General features: G+C 36.9%; 1 protein-coding gene across 1 annotated transcript in view; it reads right to left on the bottom strand.

The window, feature by feature from the left end:
- The window catches only part of PCCA (propionyl-CoA carboxylase subunit alpha), a 270,508-nt gene that overhangs the window by 146,084 nt on the left and 101,238 nt on the right, over positions 1 to 23,186 (bottom strand). The window contains exons 12-16 of the mRNA XM_066313485.1: positions 20,825 to 20,975; positions 10,817 to 10,960; positions 9,017 to 9,091; positions 3,817 to 3,885; positions 2,953 to 3,028 (exon numbers count right to left, since the gene is read on the bottom strand). Coding sequence (XP_066169582.1) covers positions 2,953 to 3,028; positions 3,817 to 3,885; positions 9,017 to 9,091; positions 10,817 to 10,960; positions 20,825 to 20,975 — 515 coding nt within the window. The remainder of the gene's footprint in view (positions 1 to 2,952; positions 3,029 to 3,816; positions 3,886 to 9,016; positions 9,092 to 10,816; positions 10,961 to 20,824; positions 20,976 to 23,186) is intronic.

Raw genomic sequence — 23,186 nt, 5'->3', positions numbered from 1 at the left:
AAGATATTGCTATTAGAAGCACTACATGATGCAGCCTTGGTTGCTTAAGGTATTACTCAAATTTTGCTTAAGCCTGCTTTCTTTGCAAGTATTAGACTATTTTTAAAATTTAATTATTTTAATTTCCTTCATGATCTTATCAGGCAGATTTAACTGGGAAGGACAGCTAAACCATGAATTCAAGGCCAGGTAGTATCCAGTCAAAGAAAACAAGTCAATAAAGCCTTGTCTGGGGACTTGTTACCTGTAAATAGAACGGAGCTAAAAAGGAATGAGATAACTTGTGAATATCCCAAAGCCACAACAGTAGAAACTGAATGTTTTCTCACACAGCCAATAGACAAGGAGCAGCAGAGTAAGTCCTTGCCCTTCACACTGCTTACATGCCTCAACCCAGCCTAGATGAGTCACCTCCTGAAGGGTCATGTGCTACTTCAGTCCTGGCTTCTCTGTTGGGACTGCCATGAATGACATTCTATAGTGGCATTTGCTCCAGGAAGACATTTGTTTTCCAGGAACTGGATAAAAACCACTGATTTCATGCAGGTCAGCAAGCAGCCATCAAAATAGTAGTGACTAAAATTCCTTACCAACTTTTGCTTGCTTTGAACTAGTGACACAGAAGTGATGGGGAAGACTCCATCCTCCATTAGCAGTCCCTAAGCTACATATTAGATGGTCCTTGACCTGTTACCCAGTCACCCTACATCCCATTCCCACCTTACGTGAGTGAACAAGCATCTTTGTTTATAGAAATTGCAAACAGTGGGATTTTAAATCTAAAATTCTCACAGTGAACATCATTACTACAACTGACACTGACTTCAGCTGGTATTGCTTATCTAAAATGTTCTGTAACTCAAAAGAGATACTTCCTTATTTACAGGGAAAAACACAGTGTTGCTAAAACACCATGCAAATATAAATGCTGCTTACCAGGAAATCAGAGGGACAAGGGGTTGGGAAATAGGGATCTGGTGCATACTATTCAGGAAAACAAATAATCTCTCAATAGTTACGTACACACTCAGTATTCAAACATAGAACCAAGTAACTTTAAAACTAGGTAAAAAATTATTCTGTATCTTTTACTACTAACAAAACTCAAGTTGGAAAAGACTTCATGTGAAGTACTTTACAAAAGATCAAGGTAGTTTAATATTTTGTTATGTAGAAAACCAACACTGCAAAGCAAAAATATACACCATCATTTTAGGGGGAAAAAACAAAACCAAACAAACAAAAAATCAAACCATCAACCAAAAAATGGAGTTCTGCACATGTCAATGCAGTTTAGAATATTACAGATTGGACAGTTTCTACTAACTACCCTACCAAGAATCATTCACACTAGGTATGAGAAGAGATACTTTAATATCCACAAATGTTCCATTTTAAATAAACACTGTGAAGAAACTACCAGCTGTGTAAAACTACACAAAAATCCTGGTGGTTTTCAAAAGGAATCTACCAGCCACTGTAACTAAAAACGTGTTTTGAAAATTCATCTACTTCTGAAACCTGTAGTACATTAAATTCTGTGGTTTGTAGTACTTTAGGAAAAATATCCCCCTGTAGTTCACTAATTACCTCTTTAAAATGTTTTTAATAGACTAAAAGCTTTCTCAGATAGAAACATTGGATATGATAGATACATGCATACTAATAAAAAGACTGTCAAAAACCTCAAGAATACAAATTAGTACTTTTCAGGTGTAAGGCCTCATATCCTTCACAAGTATTTATAATCTGTGGAACTGCCATTAGGTACATCTGTGTAAAACACCTAAGCACAAACAATCACTTTCCATCCCATATTATAGCACACAATAAAAGACAATGCTCCACACACACTTGCAATATTCTCAAAAATAAAATATTTTAGCATCTCTTGCTCTCATTACCACAGAGTGTAAATCCAGAGCCTGTCTCCATTAAAAACAACACCAACAAATCCCACCTCGCATCAGTCAAGCTACAGCAGTATAAATTTCTCTCTCATATAAATTTACTCAGCTGTTGTACAGCAGGGGTTTACATCAGCACATTGTACTGCTACAGTCCAACGTCTCAAGTTGCACCAATATAAATCTATGTTAAGAGCTAGAAGTTCATTTACAATGGCTAATCCTACCATGTATCTAACTGCATTGTGGTAGAGGGATGTTCATTTTCCCCTAGACAGATAAATCTTTCAAGTTTGACAGGGCAACTGTACCATTCAGCAGCCCAGCATTAATGTCAAACCCAAGTTTTACAGAAACTTCACAGAAATTTTTACCTCCCTTATCCTGATTTGCTCTTATTTTCCATAAGACACAGAGGAAGACCTAAAGATCTCTCCCACACAAAACATGACTTCCCTCACCAAAACTTAAAAAGAGTGAAAGTGATCAGGGCTGATTTACATCTGCTGCCTGGAAAGAATGGAAGAATGGCTGCATCTCCTATGCAATCAGCAAGCAAGAGCTGAAACATAAGCTGATCAACTGTCTATATCTGTATCTGCCCAAAATCTAAACAATGATCTTGAAAATAAGAGAAATGTATATATATACACAATCAACTATTGCATTGTGAAAATATTTAATTGTAAACAATGGATTAAACTCGTAAAAATGGCAATTACTTTACATTTCTTACAATGCAATGGCTCTTTTTCCCCCCTCTACAACATAATAAATCAATTACATGCTGCCATACAGTTAGAAGTATGAGTTTTAAGAAAGTTATTTAAATATTTATCTTAGAATATTCAAGAGAAAAATGGAGGAAAAAAATCTCTTTAGAGTTGATGTATCTTCTCGGCTTAATTAACACAAGCTTTTCCTTTTTTAATTTGCACTTAAGAAGTGGGAACTTTACTCAATTTGCTAATTACTACATTTTCAAGCTGTTTTCTTGAAATAGATGACAGCCTATCACACTAGGAATCCAAATTTCTCTAGTTACCTCGAATTACATAGTTGTCCAAAGCCTCTTCCATTCTTTTCAGTGCTTCAGCTCTATTAGAGCCATAGGTAATCAGCTAAAGAAAAAAAAAATAGAAATTAGATGTTTGTCTCTATAATTTGGATAGCATTTAAAAATTAAATAGGTTTGCAGAACTTCTGCAGTTAAAAAACTATTTCTTGATCATTACTGTATTTGTGCTACAAAGTCTGCCTTAAACATCAAGAAAAAGCTAAGATCTCTTATCACATTCAATGAAAGAAGGCAAATCACTTTCCCTCCATAAAACTTAAGGCATCTAAACAAGCTCTCAGAAAATCAGATGACAGGTTTAATATCCATGCTGACTCACCAGATTCATAATGCCCAACAAACTCCTAAGATATCATTTTTTTGAGGACTGAACTCTATCATGTCACATTTTAATTTACCAGTATATTCCTGATGAACAAGTACTAATACTAAGAGACACTGTCAAGCATTTCTTTCAATGCTTCTTTTTGGAAACCAGAATTATTGACATTTACATTCACGCTAGACTATATTAAAAAATATCTAAGTCAAGCAGTATCTAAGTCAAGCAATAAAGGCTGGTGTTTAAATCAGAATCTTCTCAATAATTAGAAGCTGCAAGACAAATAATTACAGTGTAAAAAGGTAAAAAGAATTTTATTGACAAATAACACTGGATTTCCTCTACTCCGTATCTTCCTTCACTTCTTTGATATTTCCTTGAGGCATGTTATGGCACCTCTAACATACTGATTTACAAATCCTTTAATATGCTCTCTCTCATTTAAAAGAGCTATGTATAAAATCAGTACTTCATACCTTTAGAAATTTGAGAAATAATAATCAACTCACTTTCGAAATCATGGGATCATAATAAATGCTAATGTCACTTCCTTGTTGTATACCACTGTCAACACGTACCTTCAAAAATAAGAAGTAAAAATAATTATACATTACTGACAAAAAAAAAATTCAACATGGGAATCAAATCTACCCATCAGCCTTAAACCATAACCCCCACAAAGCTTAACACATACATTTTCCCCTCTGGAAAGACTAGCATAATTATCTGTTTTCAGAGAATCTGGGAAGAGGAAAGGGAAGCCTTTTTCTTCACCAGCAAAAACACTTGCAAATTAGTCTCTTCTTTATGAGAAACTTGACTATAATCTTGAGTTCATGGTAAAAATTCTCTTTTGTTCTCCAGAATGCAGAGTAAACGCAGTAAATCTGATCTAAGAATTTCAGCTGTGTTACACTTTAACTCTATAAACACATTCAATTCTGATTTGATCCCTGTAATAAAATACAGTTGTAATTATTTTTCTGACTGACACCTGGCATGAGGGATGACCCTTATAATCACACCCTTTCTGCATCTAGATGTAATCACAGCCCTCACGTTCTGCTACAGCCCTTCCAAGAGCTTCAGTAGGCATAGAAGTCGGGAGCATTCAGCAGGAACTTTGGAGCGCTGCTTATCAGCTCCATAGGAATACTGAGCCTATGGTTTTCATGTTTGTAACACTTTCCTTCTCTGTCTCGCCCTCTCAACTGTTAAACATTTTTTTTTTATGTTGCTGCTCTTCCCTCGAGGCTTTAATGTTTACACAGCTTTTTCCATGGCTTTGCTTTGTAAGGACACAGCCCCAATTAAAGCTCTGATTCTGCAATATTCATGGAAAAAAATAACACGAGTTCAAAAATTTCTTTTGAAGAGGTTGATTGCTGTTAACCAGCCAACAAGTTAGTTTGTATATTGCTGATTCTTGTTTTCATCTCTCAGTTTGATTTCATCACTGTAACAATGAGGTTAGCCATATAAAACTTTTCAAATGAGCAATTTCTGAGGAATAAATATTTATTAAATTGCTGGTTTTGAGCACTGGAATCCGAAATATTTTTTTTAAACTAATCAAAATAACTCAAGTGATAAATGCATTTTGAGGATCATAAGGATGGAGGGCTCTAATCAAAGCTGTTGAAACAGCAGGGCTCCGATATACTGCATTGTAAAGGGGGTGGGAAAGAGGGTCCTGGAATCTCACTTAAATCTTCACCTGTGGGAAGGAACCTTTGTAATAAACAGCAGCTCATCTGTCTGCAGCAAGGCAGAAAAAGGTCAACGCAACGGCTGTTAGGCCTTTAATATTTTAATTTAGGCAATTATCAAGGGACCACATGTAGAACCTCTTGTCTAGAGAATCCACATGAGGGCATGATGATGACTTTATTATCCAAATGACATAAAAAGATACCCTAGCAGGTGTATGCACTTTCTTCAGTAAGAAACCTTGTCTGACTAGTTTTTAGGACACTGCATTTATTTCAAGAAGGAATTCACTTATTCACATATTTGTATTCACATATTTATATTTACGTATTATTTTTTCTATACTATACTATTTTTTCTATTTTAATACGTGTAAAGGCAGCATCGCTTCTGCACCACTTTAATAGCATCTTATCTGAATGTGCTTTATCTGTGCTTAACTGGGCTCCCCACTACTCACATCAGGTACATTTAACATTAGCTACTGATGAGAAGGTAGTTCAGACATGTCATGATTACAGAAAAAACATGCAGTGTATTTCTCAGCTTCCTTTCTTCCAGCTGCTAAACCATCCTTTCTCACAGAATGGCTACCTATGTGTAAAGTCAATGCACATGTTCTCACATTTTAATCAGAAAGATTTCATTTACCTACTCAGTTCCAGATAAATCCCCTGCCCATGATATTTTTTTCGTAATACTCAATAAATAAATACATAAGACAAGGTATGACAGACATACTCCACACATACTTGAGTTGTACTGTGACTTTCGTCTCTGAAGCAGCACCTATAAAGTGATTGCACACAAGTGTTCGGGGTGCTTTACATATGCACAGGTAAGTACTGACACATGTATGTCATCTTTCAACAAAGAAAAAACATACAAAAGGTGCATAATTCAGACCCACAATAAGTAGGTTAGTCACACCCTAAAGTTAACTAAGACTCCTGAGGCTACCAACTACATGCTCTGCCTGGCTCTTTTTCTGTTCATATACAACACATGTACATGACCACTAGAAAATTCACATTTTTCCCTAACTACAATATCTTGAAAAGGCTACAGTGAATATAAACTACTTTAACTACTGCATAACTTCATTTTTAAAAAAAATCTGGAGTCTTTTATGGACATTAATTTTCATAAAATAAACTCAAGATGAGTGAAAAAAATGACAGCAAAAAAGAAATACATTTATACTATCTTCAATTCTCCCTGTGGTGCTTACATTTTCAGAGCTTGGTAACAGTAGGTGATTTTATAAACTATATGGTGTGACAGAACTTAATGAATATTGGATGAACAAGAAACCCTAATTCAACAGATACTCGCTATAATGTGCTGAACTTGATAAATAATAGCAATATTTATTAGACTCCAGCATTTACTTCTGTTTAATATATTTCCTTTCTTTTACTCAGTATTTTAGATATTTAGGAAAAGCTAGGGTTAAAGGTCCTGCTGTAGCCTAGAGCTCATTTCATATTACAGCCCTAACACTTGCTGTTGTACTATCCTCCTGTGCTATTACATTAGGACAACAGCAAATGAATGAAAAATGTTTTGGGGGGGTGGAGGGAAGTACAATCTGTGTCTCAGTCCTGCAATGAACTCTTAATACATCAAATTCCACTTAGGAACCCAAACAGATTCTAGCATTCCTGAATTCTTTGCTATATCTGAGTCTAAGACTTTTCCTGGTAAGAGTCATTAAAATACCAAACCGCTGCTCATACTGACAGAGAGCAATGCTGGAGCTCTCCAGATAGAGCAGAACATGTTGTGAAGGAGCACCAAACATCAAAGCTCACTATCACACATAAGGGGCTGGTTTGTAGTCACCTGTCTTAAGCTTCATTATCAAAGACAAAAAAAGATTTGTGACTTATGAGCACCATGTTCTAAGGAAATTACAAACTACGTGACACAAAACCAGCCATCATATTCTTCTCTATGGCTGAGCAAAATCTCTCACACAGCCACGCTCACCAGTTTCACCAGCATGAGCAGCTGACACACAGGCATGGTAGGCAATCAGAGCTAACCTGAGACACAGAACAAATGAACTGCAAATACATTTGGTAATACACCTAAGTTGAACTTGCTGTGACACACTACAAGTCTCTGCTAATTTTTCTCAAGCCAAATTGTTGACAATTCTAAAATCTAAAGTGCAGAAAACAAATACCACAGCACCAACGGGCCTGTAACGCTGTACCTTTTTAGCCATATTAATTTTGTTCTTAACAGCACGACATTCTCAGGAGAGAAATTAGTTTCATGGTAGCAGAAATGTATGTATTAAGACACCAAATCATGAGTGTCTACATAAAAATAGTTTTTCTATTTTTTAATATGACAGTGGAAGTAAACAGGAAGAGAAAGCCTAGAGACTCCATATGAGCTCCTCAAACCATTGCTCTGAAGCCTCCAGTGTAATTAAAATCTCTTTCTTTGGTACCACGATGGACTACGTGAAGCAATCAGGCATCTCCCACCCTTCATTTTCAATTCACCTCTCCCCCTAAGCACAACTCCCAGCCCACCCCGTCTACCTGACAAGTGACAGCCCAATCTGATTAAATGCTTGCAAGGGAGGGGACTCATGGGCCTCCATGACAGGCCAAAAGTGATCACCATGGAGATACATAATTACAGCTGTCAACGCGTCTACTGTCCTGCTGGCATCAATTTGATTGCTCCCAGCAATAATGATAGACAAAGCTTAGTGTGCACTCTCCTACACCCAATCACTTTATCTATTCCGTGGTCCATTTAGCTGACATGCAACATTCACACAAGCAAATAACAGCAGTAAGCAGAACATTTAAGGCATTTTAATTGTTTTTTCTTTGTATGGATGGCTCACAAGCGCAAATGTTATTACATAAAACTCCTGCTGCAGCATTAATTGAAGAAAGATTTGGTGGGACAAAGACTGTAGGGGGTATAGTTTGTCCATTATCACTTGTACTTTCAACAGGTCTCACGTTTGGAAAATTGCAAATTGCAAAAACTTGCAAGGGCAAAATGTTTGACATCGTGTTAGCTATTACAACGTGGTGAAAACTTCTAACAACCACTGGAGTATTCATTATAAATTCTTATTAAATACACTCTTTGTTTCATTAAAAAGAAGTTTAGATACATCCAGTGATACCTTTTTCCCCTCATCTCCTCTTTAAGAGCACATAATGCCTTTTAGATCTTCACAATTTTTTTCTGCTTTCAGGCTTTGAACACAGCATGAAGCCTTAAAGACCAGAAAGGGTCAGGTCCCTTTGGAAAGTACACGGGCAAAAACAATTTAAAAAGCGAAATAAATCATATATCCAATAACAACTCCACATTTAAGATCCCTCCTGTAATCTCTCAGTATTCTCCGTGCAAGCAATCAGACTGAATAATTGTATTCACAGATGGTACAGTCTCATCATTGCACTGACACGGTGTCATTCATGTATATGTGCACTTATAATTTAAGACTACCTTGATTTTACAGAAAGGCAGTGCATTTGCTTTTTACACCCACCAGAAAATACTGTTTGTCAAACACCTATTCTATATAGTTAGGCTCTACCCTGAAACACGTAATAACCACTGTGAAAAACTCTTTAAAGCTAAACAAAAAGCACTGGCGGTTTCTCACCAGTGTCCCCAGTTCTCTATGCTGACTCAACAGTTCACTGTCATTTCTAATGACCACAAATACATTTACTAAAGCGGTGTTTGAAAAACTTAAGCTGAAAGTTATGGAACAAACTATTTCAACATGTATTGGTTTTCTGTTATACCCAATCTGATCATTTTTAACCCAGTTTGGAACTGTTCACTTTTAAGCAGTTTTTCAGGCTGCACAAATCAGTACTGCCATGTCCTGTCTCCACTTTGGCAAACAGCTGGAAGAAAAGGCTTGGTTTACAAAGCTGCTGAGTATTTATAGTCTTTATATAAGAGACACTCAGCACCTACGAAAACCAGAACAGAGTTACTTACACTTGGCACATGCAATGGTTCCTGATACTGAGACAGTTTACCAATGGATGGCAGTCCAAAAGATTTGTAGGGGTCCTGGAAAAAAATTCAACATGAGAAAGCATTAAGCTTTTACAGATGTGGAGCAGATAATGTTTAAAAGTTTTAACTATAAAAGAAACTGCTACTGGAATGACTCTTTTCTTGCCCAGAATTACTCGTATCGAAGAACATTTCTTCATTTATCTGCCCCCATAACTTCAAATAAAGAAATGGAAATATATAAAATCTCTTGCATCAGTTTAAAAAAAAAAAAAAAAAAAAAAAAGGAAAGAAGTATTCTGCACCCAGTTACAACATACCAAAATAAAATATACAAAGATGACATTTTCATTAGCTACACTTAGAAGAAGGATAGAAAAGTGCTCAGGAGGCCAGGCTTGAAAAGAGAGTACAAGAAAATACTCTCGATGATAAAAAGGTCAGATAGAATTTCAATTATCTTAGGAAGTCAAACTGATCTTTATGCCACTGGAAACCTCCCACATTAATGTACATAATGCAATACCAATACAAACTTAAGAGGAAAACAAATAAATATATGACCTACAGAATAACCCAATTCATGGCAAAGTGGTTGGATTCATTACTTAAAAACGTGAGGGGATTTAAGCTGAACAAAACAAAAAGCCGAAGTATCAGTTACTCCAGGGTAAAGCCTACTAAAACTCACAATAGCTTCCATAAGAGTCACAGGGCAAACACTCATTCTTTATCAAAATAGTCTGTACAACTTGGAATCAGTAGAGCAATTTGGAAGTTTTGTGCATGTCATGAAGGGAAAAAAAGCCCAACATCAAGTAAGACGGTCTCAGTAACGAAACTCCCAACAGTTAAGCCAGGGAAAAAATGTCCCAAGATGCTGAATTAGTTTTGAAATGCAGAGTTACTTCAAATGTTCCTGAAACTAAATGAAGGAAGATAGGCCTTATTTTCCAGACCCCACCCCTGAAAATGTTCCAAAAAATGCCAGACTGGATGGGGCTCTGAGCAACGTGGTCTAAAGGAAGGTGTCCCTGCCCATGGCAGCGGGTTGAGACTAAATGATCTTCAAGGTCCCCTCCAACCCAAACCACTCTGTCATTCAACGATGACTTCTTATTTATTTAATAAATTTTCATTTTCATGTATCAAAAGTGATAACAAAAAGACATTATGTCAAAATGTCTTGAAGGCACTTGAAAATAGGGTTTAAATATTCATAAGCTTCTTTAAGTTGAGATAGAGACTAATACTATAATTACAGTTATTTGTTTTGGAATGCGCTTTTAAAGTTTATCCTATAAACTATTGTTTGAGATGATGTGTAACTTGGTTTTTCAACAATCTTTTCAAAAGTTTTATTAAAACAACAAAAAATTTATAAGACTTTAAATTTCAGTTGTCTTTTTAAGTCAAGAAGTTTCAATTACACATTTCAGAAACCTGGAAAGAGTAGTGAATTCTGGTAAATACCTTCAGCATCACTAATTGTGAACCAAACATGCAGGCTTATTTCTAATGATATTTGCTTACCTCTCTCTCACCATCTTTACTTTCAATTTTTAGGAAAAAGCTATGTTGAAACACACACCATATTTTTAATTAAAAAATAAAAACTCAACTATTCTACAAAACCTCATTAACCATTCGTGTTACATGCTCTAAGCCATGACTTTCATATGATATTCCTTGATTTCACCTTGGCATCTATCCACACCTGGGTATTATTACGCCACAATTCAACCACCTACCCCCTCCTCCCCATTACCACTCATTTACCTCAGCATAAACTCGACATTCAACCGCCCAGCCGTTGATGGGAATATCAGCCTGTTTGTGCCTGAGAGGGTAACCCTTAGCAACACGGATCATTTCTTGGACTAAGTCCAGGCCGGTAATGCATTCTGTGACGGGATGTTCAACCTGCAAGGTCAAGAACTGTCAGTCAGTAGGTAACAAAAAAAAACAACCGAAAAAAAAAAGCACCTCATGGTAAACAAACACAGATAAACAAGAAATTTGACCAGCCAAGGAACAGAGAAAGAATGCTTCTATTTTGATCTTTTTCCGTAAAAAAAAAATCTACTTAAACTCCAGCAACTGCTGGTCTTTGCATGGAAAGCACAAAAAAATAATTAGCAGATTACAATAACTTGGGGCAGCATACAAAAGGAAAACAAGAGAGGTGACCTGGGAGGATTTATAGGGGGGGTTGGTTTGGGTTTTTTTCACTTATTTTACAAATTCAAATGCATCTGGTGCCAATGAGTTAATTTTTCTTTGTTTGGAAGCTTTTCCCATTCAATATTGTTTTGAAGAGACTCACACTGTAGCCATAACTATATTTTAACCAAAAATCTCAAAGTAGATGACAATCAGTCCATTCTGCTACACTTAACATGGCACATACAGGAGCCACTACCAATTTTCCACAGAACCGGCATAGCCTATATCTCACCCATTCGCCTTCTTTCACTAACCTGTCCTGACAAGCAACCAGATTAGCGTAATCTTGCATCAGCGCAGTGTAGCAGAAATGAGCAGATGGATCCTTCAATTTTTTTTCCCCCCCTCTAGACTTATCTGTTTAGTGCTTAGCATGCACAATAGCTGGGCTGGACCAGCAGAGTGGCTCCGCGCGCTCAGCAAATTGCCGCTAACGGCTTTGGAAGGCGCTGCCCTGGGAATTGCCGTCACTCGCGCTCACGCGGGATGTGCGTACAAGCATGTACACATGGGCGGGCATATGCACATGCACACACACTTCTGCCTTCAAACAGGCAGAGAAACAGGCACGTTGATTAACTAGGCACAGGACAGTAAAAAGCAACCAAGGTGGTTCCTCTGATCACCACCACATCGATCAAGTAAATGGTAGGCATGCTAAAAGCACATTCTTCACATTGAAGGAGCTATACCACCTTCCATATAGAAATCATGACAGAACTGCTGGTTTTGTTATAAAATGTTTGTTCTCCAAGGGGCAAAATACCTCAAGAAAAGCACACTTTGCAACTGTTTATCCTGAGATGTCATACTATGTACCTTTTCTGACACAGGAAAAGGTCACTGACCAAACCACCTGTCTTTCTTCCTTCAAGTATATAATATTAAGGAAAACATTCAGTCATAACAACATTGCAGCTTACCAGACCAAATAGATCCTTTGGTCTTTAAGAAAAAAAGCTTTGTAAAGATAAATGGATGGCATTCACAATTAGCCCTGTGTGTGCTGTGAGTTTGTTTAGAGTTTCAACAATATTTTAAGATGTTTTGACATAATTTTAATGACAAATCATTACTGAAACAAGCACCTATTCTTTGAAGGACAAAAGTGACATTGAAATGGGTATCTGATTATACAGTTTAAGGATGTACCTTTGGGATTCAATCTTGATTCTACCTAACACATGATACTCTCCAGCATGTCAAGCTTAATAACGGTATTTTGAGAATCTATGAAACATCTCATCCATCCTGCAGTGTTAAATTGAAGCAATTCATTTTCTATTAAGACTTGAAGTTTCTATTAAAACTCCCTAAGTTTTAATAGAAATTTACTTATCACACATTCATATTGGTACAGCAGAATTTATTTTCCTACTTCAGAATTTAAGTTTTAGAAGATTACATTTGAGCTGAGAGCATGTTTGGAATTTTAACATTCCAGATAATTAAAATATTTTTTATTTTTCCAAAGATATTTGCATTATTTAGTTATACTGCCATTTTTCTTGGAGAGCAATTGGCATTCCAGCTTCAATAGCTTCATTGTTGTTTTCAGTTTTATTGTTGATGATCAAAATAAGATGGAATGTCTCTGAAAAGAAAAATATTTTTGTTGTTTGGTTCTTACGACTCACAAACATTTATTTAATCCATTCTTCAATACAGATCTTTGACTTGGTCAATATTTTCTTCTGTTTCTTCAAAACACTCCCTTTGTGTCTCCACACAAAACAGCATTCAGAAAATATGTATAGGAAAAAAAACGCTGAGAGTTTTTTTTGGAGGTGGGGAGAAGCTGTCCAACTTTATTTTAAGATTCTGCTTCAACTACTACTATATAGGCATAAGACAGACAATTCCAATCATAGCATTAATTTGGGGTACCAAATACATTTTAAATGCATTTTAATATTCATTAAGACCAACAGATGACCAAAATATGATACGAAAACTCAAAAACTCTACAACAACTATAACAATCAGTTGACTAAAGTAATTGTATCTGTTATAAAGTAATTCTTAAAAGCTAGACTTCAATCACTTCCCTCTTTTCCACTTTCTACTTCAGGTGCCATCTTTATTCTGCCTGTCTGTTGTATTTTCTTCTATTCATTTCATGCTATATCTCTTGTCCATCAATAGCCTTTACTTGCCAGTATATGGAGACTAAGTCAAGTACTACACTTTTAACAACATGAGTGCAAGTTTGCTCACAAATGGAGCTGAATCTCACTCAACTGATCAACCCTTTTAGCTTTAGGCCATACTCAGTTTTGCAGTCGACTGATCCAAGATGTTGCCAGTGAACGTCAGCCATCAAAGGGCCAGTGTTGGTATGGTTATACAACAATGGCTACATTCACACATTATTGCTGTCTTCAACAAAAAGGGCAAAACCAGACATGTCTGTGGCAAGCAATCACAGCTGTATCAAGGCAGCTGTACCTTCTCAACAGGACAGGCAGAAAAAATTGATCAGCAAGAACTCTCAATTAATTAGCTGCCAAAAGCAACACCTTTATTATCAGTTCCTTTACTCATACCAAGTCTGCTCATGAACAGTTGATAACAAGTCATCATTTCAAAGCACTGAAGAATGAGATATACCTCCTTTAAAAAGCCTTAAGTCTCTGTAAAATGTCACTTATATTCCTGCTTTCAAGTCCACAAAGCTATACCTGCCATGACCTGCAATAGCTATACAGAGTAAAGGGAAAGTGTTCCCCCGTCATACTGGATCTACTGCTCTTAAGACATATCACAGCAACCAGACTTCCCATGAGCATTGCAAGTGTTTTTGCTTCACTAACCCCTTCCCATTTATACACCAAGAGAAACTAGTAGCAAAGCCTATCAGAAAATAATAATTACAACCCAGTTTACAGATGGTAAAGCAGGTATACAAGAGTTGGGGAACCTAAGAACACCACAGGCCAGTTAGCATCCATCACCAGTGCAGTATGGAAAGGCTCCTAATTCTTCTCCTGTTCTGTGACTGCCAGTGGTTTTAAAGCTTTACCATACTGGGGTTCATCCACAGCTACAAAAATAGTCATGCAGTTTTTATGGACAGCTGGAGTTAAGAGTTAAATTAGGGATGACTGCTCCCCTTATATTCAGCAGAATAATTCTGGGGCACATTTTTCTCAAGACTCTCAACATACTCAGATCTAACAGCAAACACTTCTGGACACTCACAGACTGCTCCTGTGCCTGTGTGTATAAGGCATCAAGTTACTCACACACCACTTGGAACATTCAAGCACACCACATCAGCCAAGAAAATCTAAATTTCAGTAGACTTAAAACTACAGCCTATGTCACCTCTACTACTGTAAGTCCCTAGTTGGTGTCATATACCCCTTTACATTCAGATAAATAATCTCAAAACTAACTTTCAACATACACCTCAGTTTCCAGGAAATGTGATTCACCTGGAGTCCCACAGGCTTGGCTGCTGCAGCCAAATCCAGTATCAATTGACCCAAACACACCAACTTACAGATGCTTCTCAACCCCCTGTATTTCAGTAAGCCTGGTTTCTATTTCGGATAACTGAACAGCAACAGAGGTGCACACATGTTCTGCTCTTCAGGCATGCAAGCTTCCTGACTACTACGAGCAGGAGCACGCTGGGGTCACATCTTTCTGCAAAATAGTTCACATGTACACGGGGTTTGGGAGCACACAGCAAAAAACAGTTTTTCATAAAGGCTACTGAAAAACAGATAATGGTTGGATTAATGTACAGAATGAATGGAAAGCAGGAATACATAACTGGCTACCTACATCCTATATAACAACACTTGCTGTTTGTTTTCTGACTTATTAGTATACAGTGGAAGAACTGAAGGCAACCAGCTTGCAAAAATTTCCACCAGCTAAGATGTTCAGGTAGACCTCTCTTATTGTTTTCCAAGTAAGATGTAGAAATAAAAACTAATGCATAGACATTTGGTACAAACTAATTTTTTAATCGTAGCATATGACTTTGAAAAAGTATTTAATTTACTTCCTCATAGGAAGTTATAGTCCAATAATCATTGACATAGTTCTCAATTTTCTTCTGCAAGGATTTGTTTCTACATTGTATGGGACAGACATACCTTATGTAGCCTATGAATTCTGAATCTTTTCAGTGTTTTAGACAAATAGCACATACTTTAGGTCAACAAGTTAATTAGCTCACAATTTCAACATAACTTTCTCAATTAACATCCTGCACTAAAAAAAAAAAATTTCTTGAAATTCAGTAATTCTACACAATGTCCTTTCCACTACATACTTTGTGTAAGAAAATAAAGAAACTAGTATCCACAAAACCAATATTTTCTTTCCTAAATATGTAATTCCTGCTTTTACTATATTTAGCTGCAGTATTAAAGCCTTCTCAGAATGCTTCAATCAAGATGGCTCTGGCCACACTGCAGCTATTCTTTGATTTGCTTTACATCAAATTCACCAAAGCAAAGAAACTAACGTACCCTTTGAAGAATGACCTTTTGTTTCTCTACTTACTAAGTAGTCTCCTCTTTCTCTACTTTTTTTAATAGTATTTTTTGAGAGTTACATGGGAATCTCATCTCTAAGATATCACTCCATGCCTTGGCAGCACTGTTAATGGCATCTTTCAGATTCAATGACTTACACAAACAATGTTGTTCTCTTCTGTCAACAACAATTAGTAATGCTTTTCTGTAGTTCTTTTGGGAAGCCTGAAAAGCAGACAACCAGTAGATACATAATGGAAGTCGCATTAGGAGGCAAGAACGTGGCAAAAATTTGGTTAACTGTTGTCGGCTGACCCTCTTGTGTGAAGAAGTGGTGTTTGGCAGGAAAATCACCTTTTCTTTCGGTTTTAAAAATGGTCATGAACAGCTGGTATAAACTGTGTGCAGAATGGATTCTGGTGGGCTTAGCAGATTGGTAATGGGATAAGAGACCTTTCACCTTTAGGTCAGTAGTTCGAATTCAGCCCAGGTTAGCAGCAATTGAAAGTCTTTACTATCTGACACTGTTCATTAGACTATTTAAAATGACAGAAGTGAAGTGTTGTCACAGTAAAACAAGATTCCAGTACTAAGAAATATGAAGAGTCTCATCAAACAGCAGAAACAGTAGCTTGAGGATTTCCTTTGAAATCCCACCACAGAAATCTACTCCTCTAATTCCTGACAGTCCCTTTCTCTGCTCCCATACTCCTGCCCACCTATCACAAGTCATCCTCCAGGCAGCTACCCACAATCAAGACAGCAAGATCACTGCTTGCCATCCCGTGGCTCCACCACAGATACCGAAGTCACCACCTTTCAGTGGCTTTAAGTGACAGTCTGGACTCAGCTCAACACTTCTCTATTTGCATTTTGTTGTTACTGTTACATATACAGATACAGCTGCAATATTTTCCAGCACTAATATCCTTTACTAAGAGAACGTAGCATGTGTCGAGCCCTGAGGAGCAACAGAATAGAGATACCATTAAAAGGCTGTTAGAACTAAGAGTTTATAAGCAGTGGAGCTCCAAACCATCTGCAACAGGATTTCTACCTCCTTTTAGATATTTTCCAACCATGCTTTGTATATTTTCATGGGGGGACAAACATGAGAAGGAAAGACATGATGCATGTAAAAATTCTTCCCATGTTTTACCCTAGTCACAGCCACTTTTGCACAAAGTTATGGAATATATAATTTTCCAAAGGTCAGTGAAATCTGATGAAAATCCAGAAAGTGATAAACAAAAGTCTTAGCACTAGCTAATGTTTTATAAGTCTGTAGAAGGTTACTTAGCTTCAGTTTATGCCTTAGAATCAAGTTACTTTAAAAGAACTTAAAAACATCTGCATAAAATACTCTTGTGTCAACTGTAAACTAAAAACTTAGGTAAGCAAATCTCTCACAAACACATCAGATTATTCTACAGAAGTAATTTTTATTTCCTAAAAAGTTGTGACAAAAATACTCAAACTGACACAAGAAGAGAAAAACCAGTGCTACTGAAATTACCATATTTCTCAGCTCGAGTCTACATAAACTATCTTTTCAATTACATTAAGCAAATTCAGTCACATTTTGAGGAGGAAGGGAATAGTCCCACATTATTTAAATCTCACAATTCATGAGGGAGGCAGAGGTTGGGAACAAGTCTGAGATACAAACATATCAATTATATTGAGTGTAAGTGCTCAATTCACATCACTCATACATTTCTCAGTGTTTCTCTAGCCAACAAGGGATGCTTCTCATTTCAAATTACTACAAGTATCTAAAATATGAGATATTTTCCCTTTGCTGTCACTGATTCACATGTATGAAGTTTAGCTACACCACACACATGTATTAACAGATATTTTTTAAGTACAGACCACAGATGTCCTTCATATAAAGTCCAAGAGAAACATCATCTGTTCTTCCAGTGAAGAAAAGAAGAAACTTTTCTGGTGAAAGCCAGCTTCTGAAGTACCTTATGAGATTCTGACATAACTTGGAAGCCAGAAAGGCTATCGATCTCAGGGGTCAGTATTTTTGTATTTATTGCAATATTGATCTCAGGGGTCAGTATTTTTGTATCTATTGCAAAGCTCTGGATAAGTTGTTTTGGACCATGACTGCCCTTGATTAGGCTGATGACAACCAGGAAACAAAAAACACACCACACTATGAGCAGCTATGAAGAATCAGATATTCAACATCTGGTCTGCCTCAATTTTAACAGTGGTAACTGCCTGAAAACCACCACAAAAGTGCTCAAAATGACACTGCACATAAGTTCTCTTATAGAACTTAGCTGCTAGGGCAGACACCTCTACAGTCTCTTGTGGAAAGTAAGAACAACTAGTTTTACTATGTAGTTATCCAATCCTCAATCTTATGTCTCATACTCACCAGCCAGCCTCTAAAGATGACAGAAAAGCAGATACAACAAAAAGAACATTGCCAACAGCAAATAATAAGCCATTCTAGTTGAATCACTTAGAGGCAGTAAAACATCTGTAACAAATTTGTGTAGCATACAAGAGGCACAATGGAGCTGATTCACCAATTTTCTTTTGCTTCTCAATCTTGTATAGTATTGCAGCAATATTTAAAATGAAAACTAAATAAAATATAAACTTCCTCCAAGGTGCTATTTACACTTCTTTTGCATAACTATACAACAAAAAAGGTATATTCCCAGAGAGTCCCCTCAAAAAACAGCAAAGTAACAATACAACTCTGATTACTGCAAAATAATTTACCAGAAAGACTGAAAGGCATCCAAAAGATACACGAGAGGGGGGGAGAAATTAACACTGGACACAGTTTAGTTTGCAAGTATATTCTGAAGTCTGTATCTAACATTAAAATGTTCCAGTGATCTGCTCAGAGATTGCTGAAACATTAAAACAAACAGAAAATGCATAATTTAGTAGAAATGTTCTGATGATGTTGACATGTAGCTATGTCTAATGCACACTGACAAATACCTTAAGAGGATCATTTATGGATCAGACACCCATCATTTTGAAAAGTTCTTCCAGCTGTGGGGCGTTCCAGCAAGAACGAGGTAAGTGAATCTGACAGTCACTGATCACAGTTATGAGATGCAAAAGGGAAAAAAGACTGAAGGAATACAGGGACATCTGGAGACTATCCTGGCCCTGATGTTAAAGCTGGACAAGCTTCAGTAGAGTTTCTAGGCTTGGCTCGTAATAGTAGGGAGCAAATACAATACATTAGCTGCAGAATTGTTGGCTCAACAGAAAGCAAACCTTGAGACTTGAGAGAAGTGAGAGATCATTTGGGTAAGACTGGGGAAAAATCAGAGAAAATTACTACTCCCAACTCAAGCTGAAATGCTAATTTAGAGACAATACACAGTCAGGATAGAGGAAGTAAAGAATATCTAAACAAGCAGTCTAATTTAAGACTAATAAATTTCTTTAGGAGTTGGAAAGAATGGGTTTGCTATTAGAGGGGATTGTTAAGCTGCTTAGGCTTTATTTCAAAAGGAGTCTAAAGTCCTTAAAGACAGAATTGTGAAAGCTTTCTCCCTGCCTATGTGGAGACCTTAAAAATTTGGGACTACAAACATGTACCAGTGGGTATTGCAAAAGAAAGACACTCCAAAACAGCAAAGATAATGTCATAAAAACAACCCACAAAAAGGAGTCCAAGGATATTCTGCCACAAATTCCACTTATGAACTCATGGTCAATAATACTACACCAAAGAAATGGTTTTGAAGTTCTGGTGGGTTATGCAGAAAACCATACATTAATTTTCTTCTATGTAAACAAGAATGTGAATTTGCTGAAGAAACATTGGCTCAAAAACTACAAGACAGGGGAAGGTGCAAAGAATGTGACGAAAGTGAGACAATTCTTCATATTTTAATGAACTATACATGGTCATTAACCACCATTCCCTCTAACTGAATCTAAGGTGGACCTGATAATAGCTAGCAAAAGCATGCAAAGTGACTGTCATGGCTAATTTCAAAACCACTGCTGTCCTGCAAGGCAAGAATAAATTTAGCAGCAGTCTTCTCCTGGCACAGATGATTTTAACAACCCCTCAAAATTCTCTTTAATTTCTTTACCCAAAGCATAAACTTAGCTAAATCATAAGTTTATCCAGTTATTAGATAAGGTCATTCAAAGATACAAGATTATGAGGATCTCTTTATGATCTATCATTGCCCACATGTACAAGCAGCACACAGGACATAGCCCTACTCAAATGTAGCTCAAACATAATGGGAAGCTCATCAAACTGGTGCTTGATTCCACATTCCAATCTTTCTGGTGTTATTTAACAAAATGAGAAATGGAGGATAAAGGCAACAGAGTGAACTTGCTTATAAGTTGAACACTCTTCTGGTCTTCGAGAATGATATCCAGACTTCAAGTAATATCCTTGTTCTCTTAGCTTATGACCAGAAATCCATAAAACAACCAAAAAAGTGGTAGAGAGGGTTTTCCCATAAAACACTGCTCATCTGTTTATTTGCAGTGTACACTAGAACAGCTTCTACTGGCTACATGAATTGTCACAAAAATCCTATATCGTGTCAGCATGCTTTTTACACAGTTGCATTCAAGTCACAATTTCAATCATATGCAGATTGCTCATATACACATATAGTTTCAATCATCCTTCTAGAGAAGCTCAGCAAGTCATCATCAAAGTATACAAAATAAGAAAGAAAGTTCAGGGACCAGTAGGCTTCAGGAAAGTCTCAGTGCACAGTGCCTAACCACTTACTGTGAACTCACAGAGGCACTTACCGGTGACCTTTTTGCAAGGTCTTTAGGTCAAGTGTAACAAAGAGCAAAAGCTTTGAACATTTACTTGAGTGCTGTGCAAGAGCTGACTGCTGCAAAGCCTTGCATAGGCAGGCTTATGTGAGTAGATCTGTTCAGAGAGTAGATCTTTTAAGTTCAGTGGGAAGTGCTCACATGCATCAAGATACTTATGTTTAAATCTTTGCAGGAGCAGAACCTTAAATATGGGAGAAGGTTATGGTCTGTTTATTTAAATAACATTTTTCTGAATCTGAAGAGTTGTTTTTCTTACCTGAAGTCTAGTATTCATTTCCAAAAAGTAGAAATTCTTACTGGAGTCCACAAGGAATTCTACTGTTCCAGCAGAGGAATACTTTACTGCTTTGGCAAGAGCTACTGCTTGTTCTCCCATTGCTCTTCGAGTTTCAGGGTCTAGAAAAGTGCTGCAATATAGAAACAATGACTTTTTTAGTTAAAAAATAATTATTATTCTATCATTTAATCTTCTGTTTAAACTATGGTCAAAAGAGGACAGCATCATTATTAAAGTTATGAAAACATGTCAAGACTGTCAAATGTAGGTCTTTACATTTATATTGCCCCAAAGTAGATACACTACATGCGTTACAATTGCTACTAATGTACAGGAAATTCAAGATAAACAACCATATTCTCTAACATATAAAATAATAGAACACAACACTCCTAGAATAGTGAGATCTAAAATAATGCAAATTAAATGAAAAAAAGGCAGACTGATGCAATCTTAGAAGACATATTTATTATCCACATTAACCGCAATACATTCTTTTCCACAAATCCTGGACACACTCAAGGGCTCCCAAAGAGCAGCTCAGCGAACACTGCCTGAATGCCAATGTCCCTCATTCTAGGAGAGCACCCCACAACTTCCACTGGGCCAGTGAATCAAAAGACTCTGGAAGTCTTTTTGAAATAACACGTTTTGCTTGTTACTCTTGTCTGTACCACAAATGCAGGTTTGGATTAACCTACAAAGATTAGATAGATAGTTTTGTTTTTTATTTTACCTGTGGTGTTCCACCAAAGCCTTGAAACCAGTTGCCCCTCAATCTGATACATTGAGTTTTCAATGAAAGAACATGTAGCTACTCATCTTACATAAGCTCATAAATATATTTTTATTGATATTTCTGTTTTGACTTACATTAGGCACATAACTCAGCTATCATTTTAAAAGTACATTTGCAAGGGAATAGGCATTCACTTCTACCTTATCTCCAAGTTACTCTTTAAAACTAGAACACCAAGTGTTACATATTTCCGGAGATTGCTTCAACAGTGGGCCCTAATTCTGCAAAGGAGCAATCAGGAGCCCTCACCTGTCTAAAGTGGCTTCAAAGTCAGTGAAGTTCTATCTGGAGCCCCAGACTGCACTCAGAGAGCAGCCAGTGCTAGGTCAGGACTTCTCTTTCAGCACTTACTGTGATGTTCTTCACTGAGACCTGAACTCACAGAAGAGCTAGAGACTTACGCCACAACAAATGATATTTGACATGACACAAGAAGTGAGCAAATATCAAGGCAAAGTAGGAGACAGTGGAATCCCTCTTTTTTTTTAATTTTTTTTCCTACTGGAAAAGTGCTACTTCACACCTCTTTCCTTCCAGTGCCCACACAGGAAGATTCTAACGGACCATAAGGCATGCGTTTCCAGAATTTAGGAAAAAAAATTTTTCTTGGCAAACAATGGGACCAACAGGAAAAGGAAGTCAAGTCTTATTCAAGAAAGCTGTATGACATCCTACATCAGACGAAAGGGAGATCAGAAGACACAATTGTATCATACTTAGGAGAATAGGCACTAGTAAATGTAAAATAGTTTCATAATATTTCTTATTTTGATTTGGTAAGAGGATAAAACATTACATGAAATCAACATTCTATAATTCAGTGTGGGGTTTCTGCAGAGCTTTGATCATGAAAGGTCAATGAGTGGCTTATGAAGAACAAAACATTCTCAATATCAGCTTCATACTCTATTTCTAGAAAAACCATTATTATTTATCATATAGATGAAAGACAGTTACTCCCCTTCATTACAGTGGTGTCTTCCCTATACTTGTTAAATATAAGTCTGAGATCTCACTGTTCACCTCCTGCTGTAGCCAGAGAATGGAACACAGGTGTCACATGGCTAAACTTGATCTATGCCACACAGTTAAGCTTTACTCTCTGAAATGGCTGGATCAACCCTACCATTGGCTAGGTTAATTAACCAAAGTTTTCATATTCCCCTCCACTGCTTTACCTTTCAAATACATTGTTTCTCCCTTTTATAACCATGCATCTTTTATAACCAATATAACTCTTCTCCAGTCTAACTAGGCATCACTTGAAAACACAGCATTTTAAACCAGACTTCAAATCTTTTTCTCACTCATACACCTGTTATTCATTAGACCAAACAGCTCCTATGGCAGCACAAAGGCTACCATAAAAAAGATATTCACAAAATAAAAGTATCCCAAAGAAAAAATAAGTCAGACCTGACACTTCATTCATAAGACCTTCATCAAGTTAGTGTAAGTTAATCAAAGATAATACAATCAGTTTGTCACTTTGTTTCGACAGCCAGGGAGATGAACCACATGGGCAGATGTTACCTCTCCACT

The sequence above is a fragment of the Sylvia atricapilla genome, chromosome 2 (assembly GCF_009819655.1).
Source record: "Sylvia atricapilla isolate bSylAtr1 chromosome 2, bSylAtr1.pri, whole genome shotgun sequence".
Lineage (NCBI taxonomy): Eukaryota > Metazoa > Chordata > Aves > Passeriformes > Sylviidae > Sylvia > Sylvia atricapilla.
Note: the sequence above shows the minus strand (reverse complement) of the source record. Positions and strands in the feature narration are given on the sequence as shown.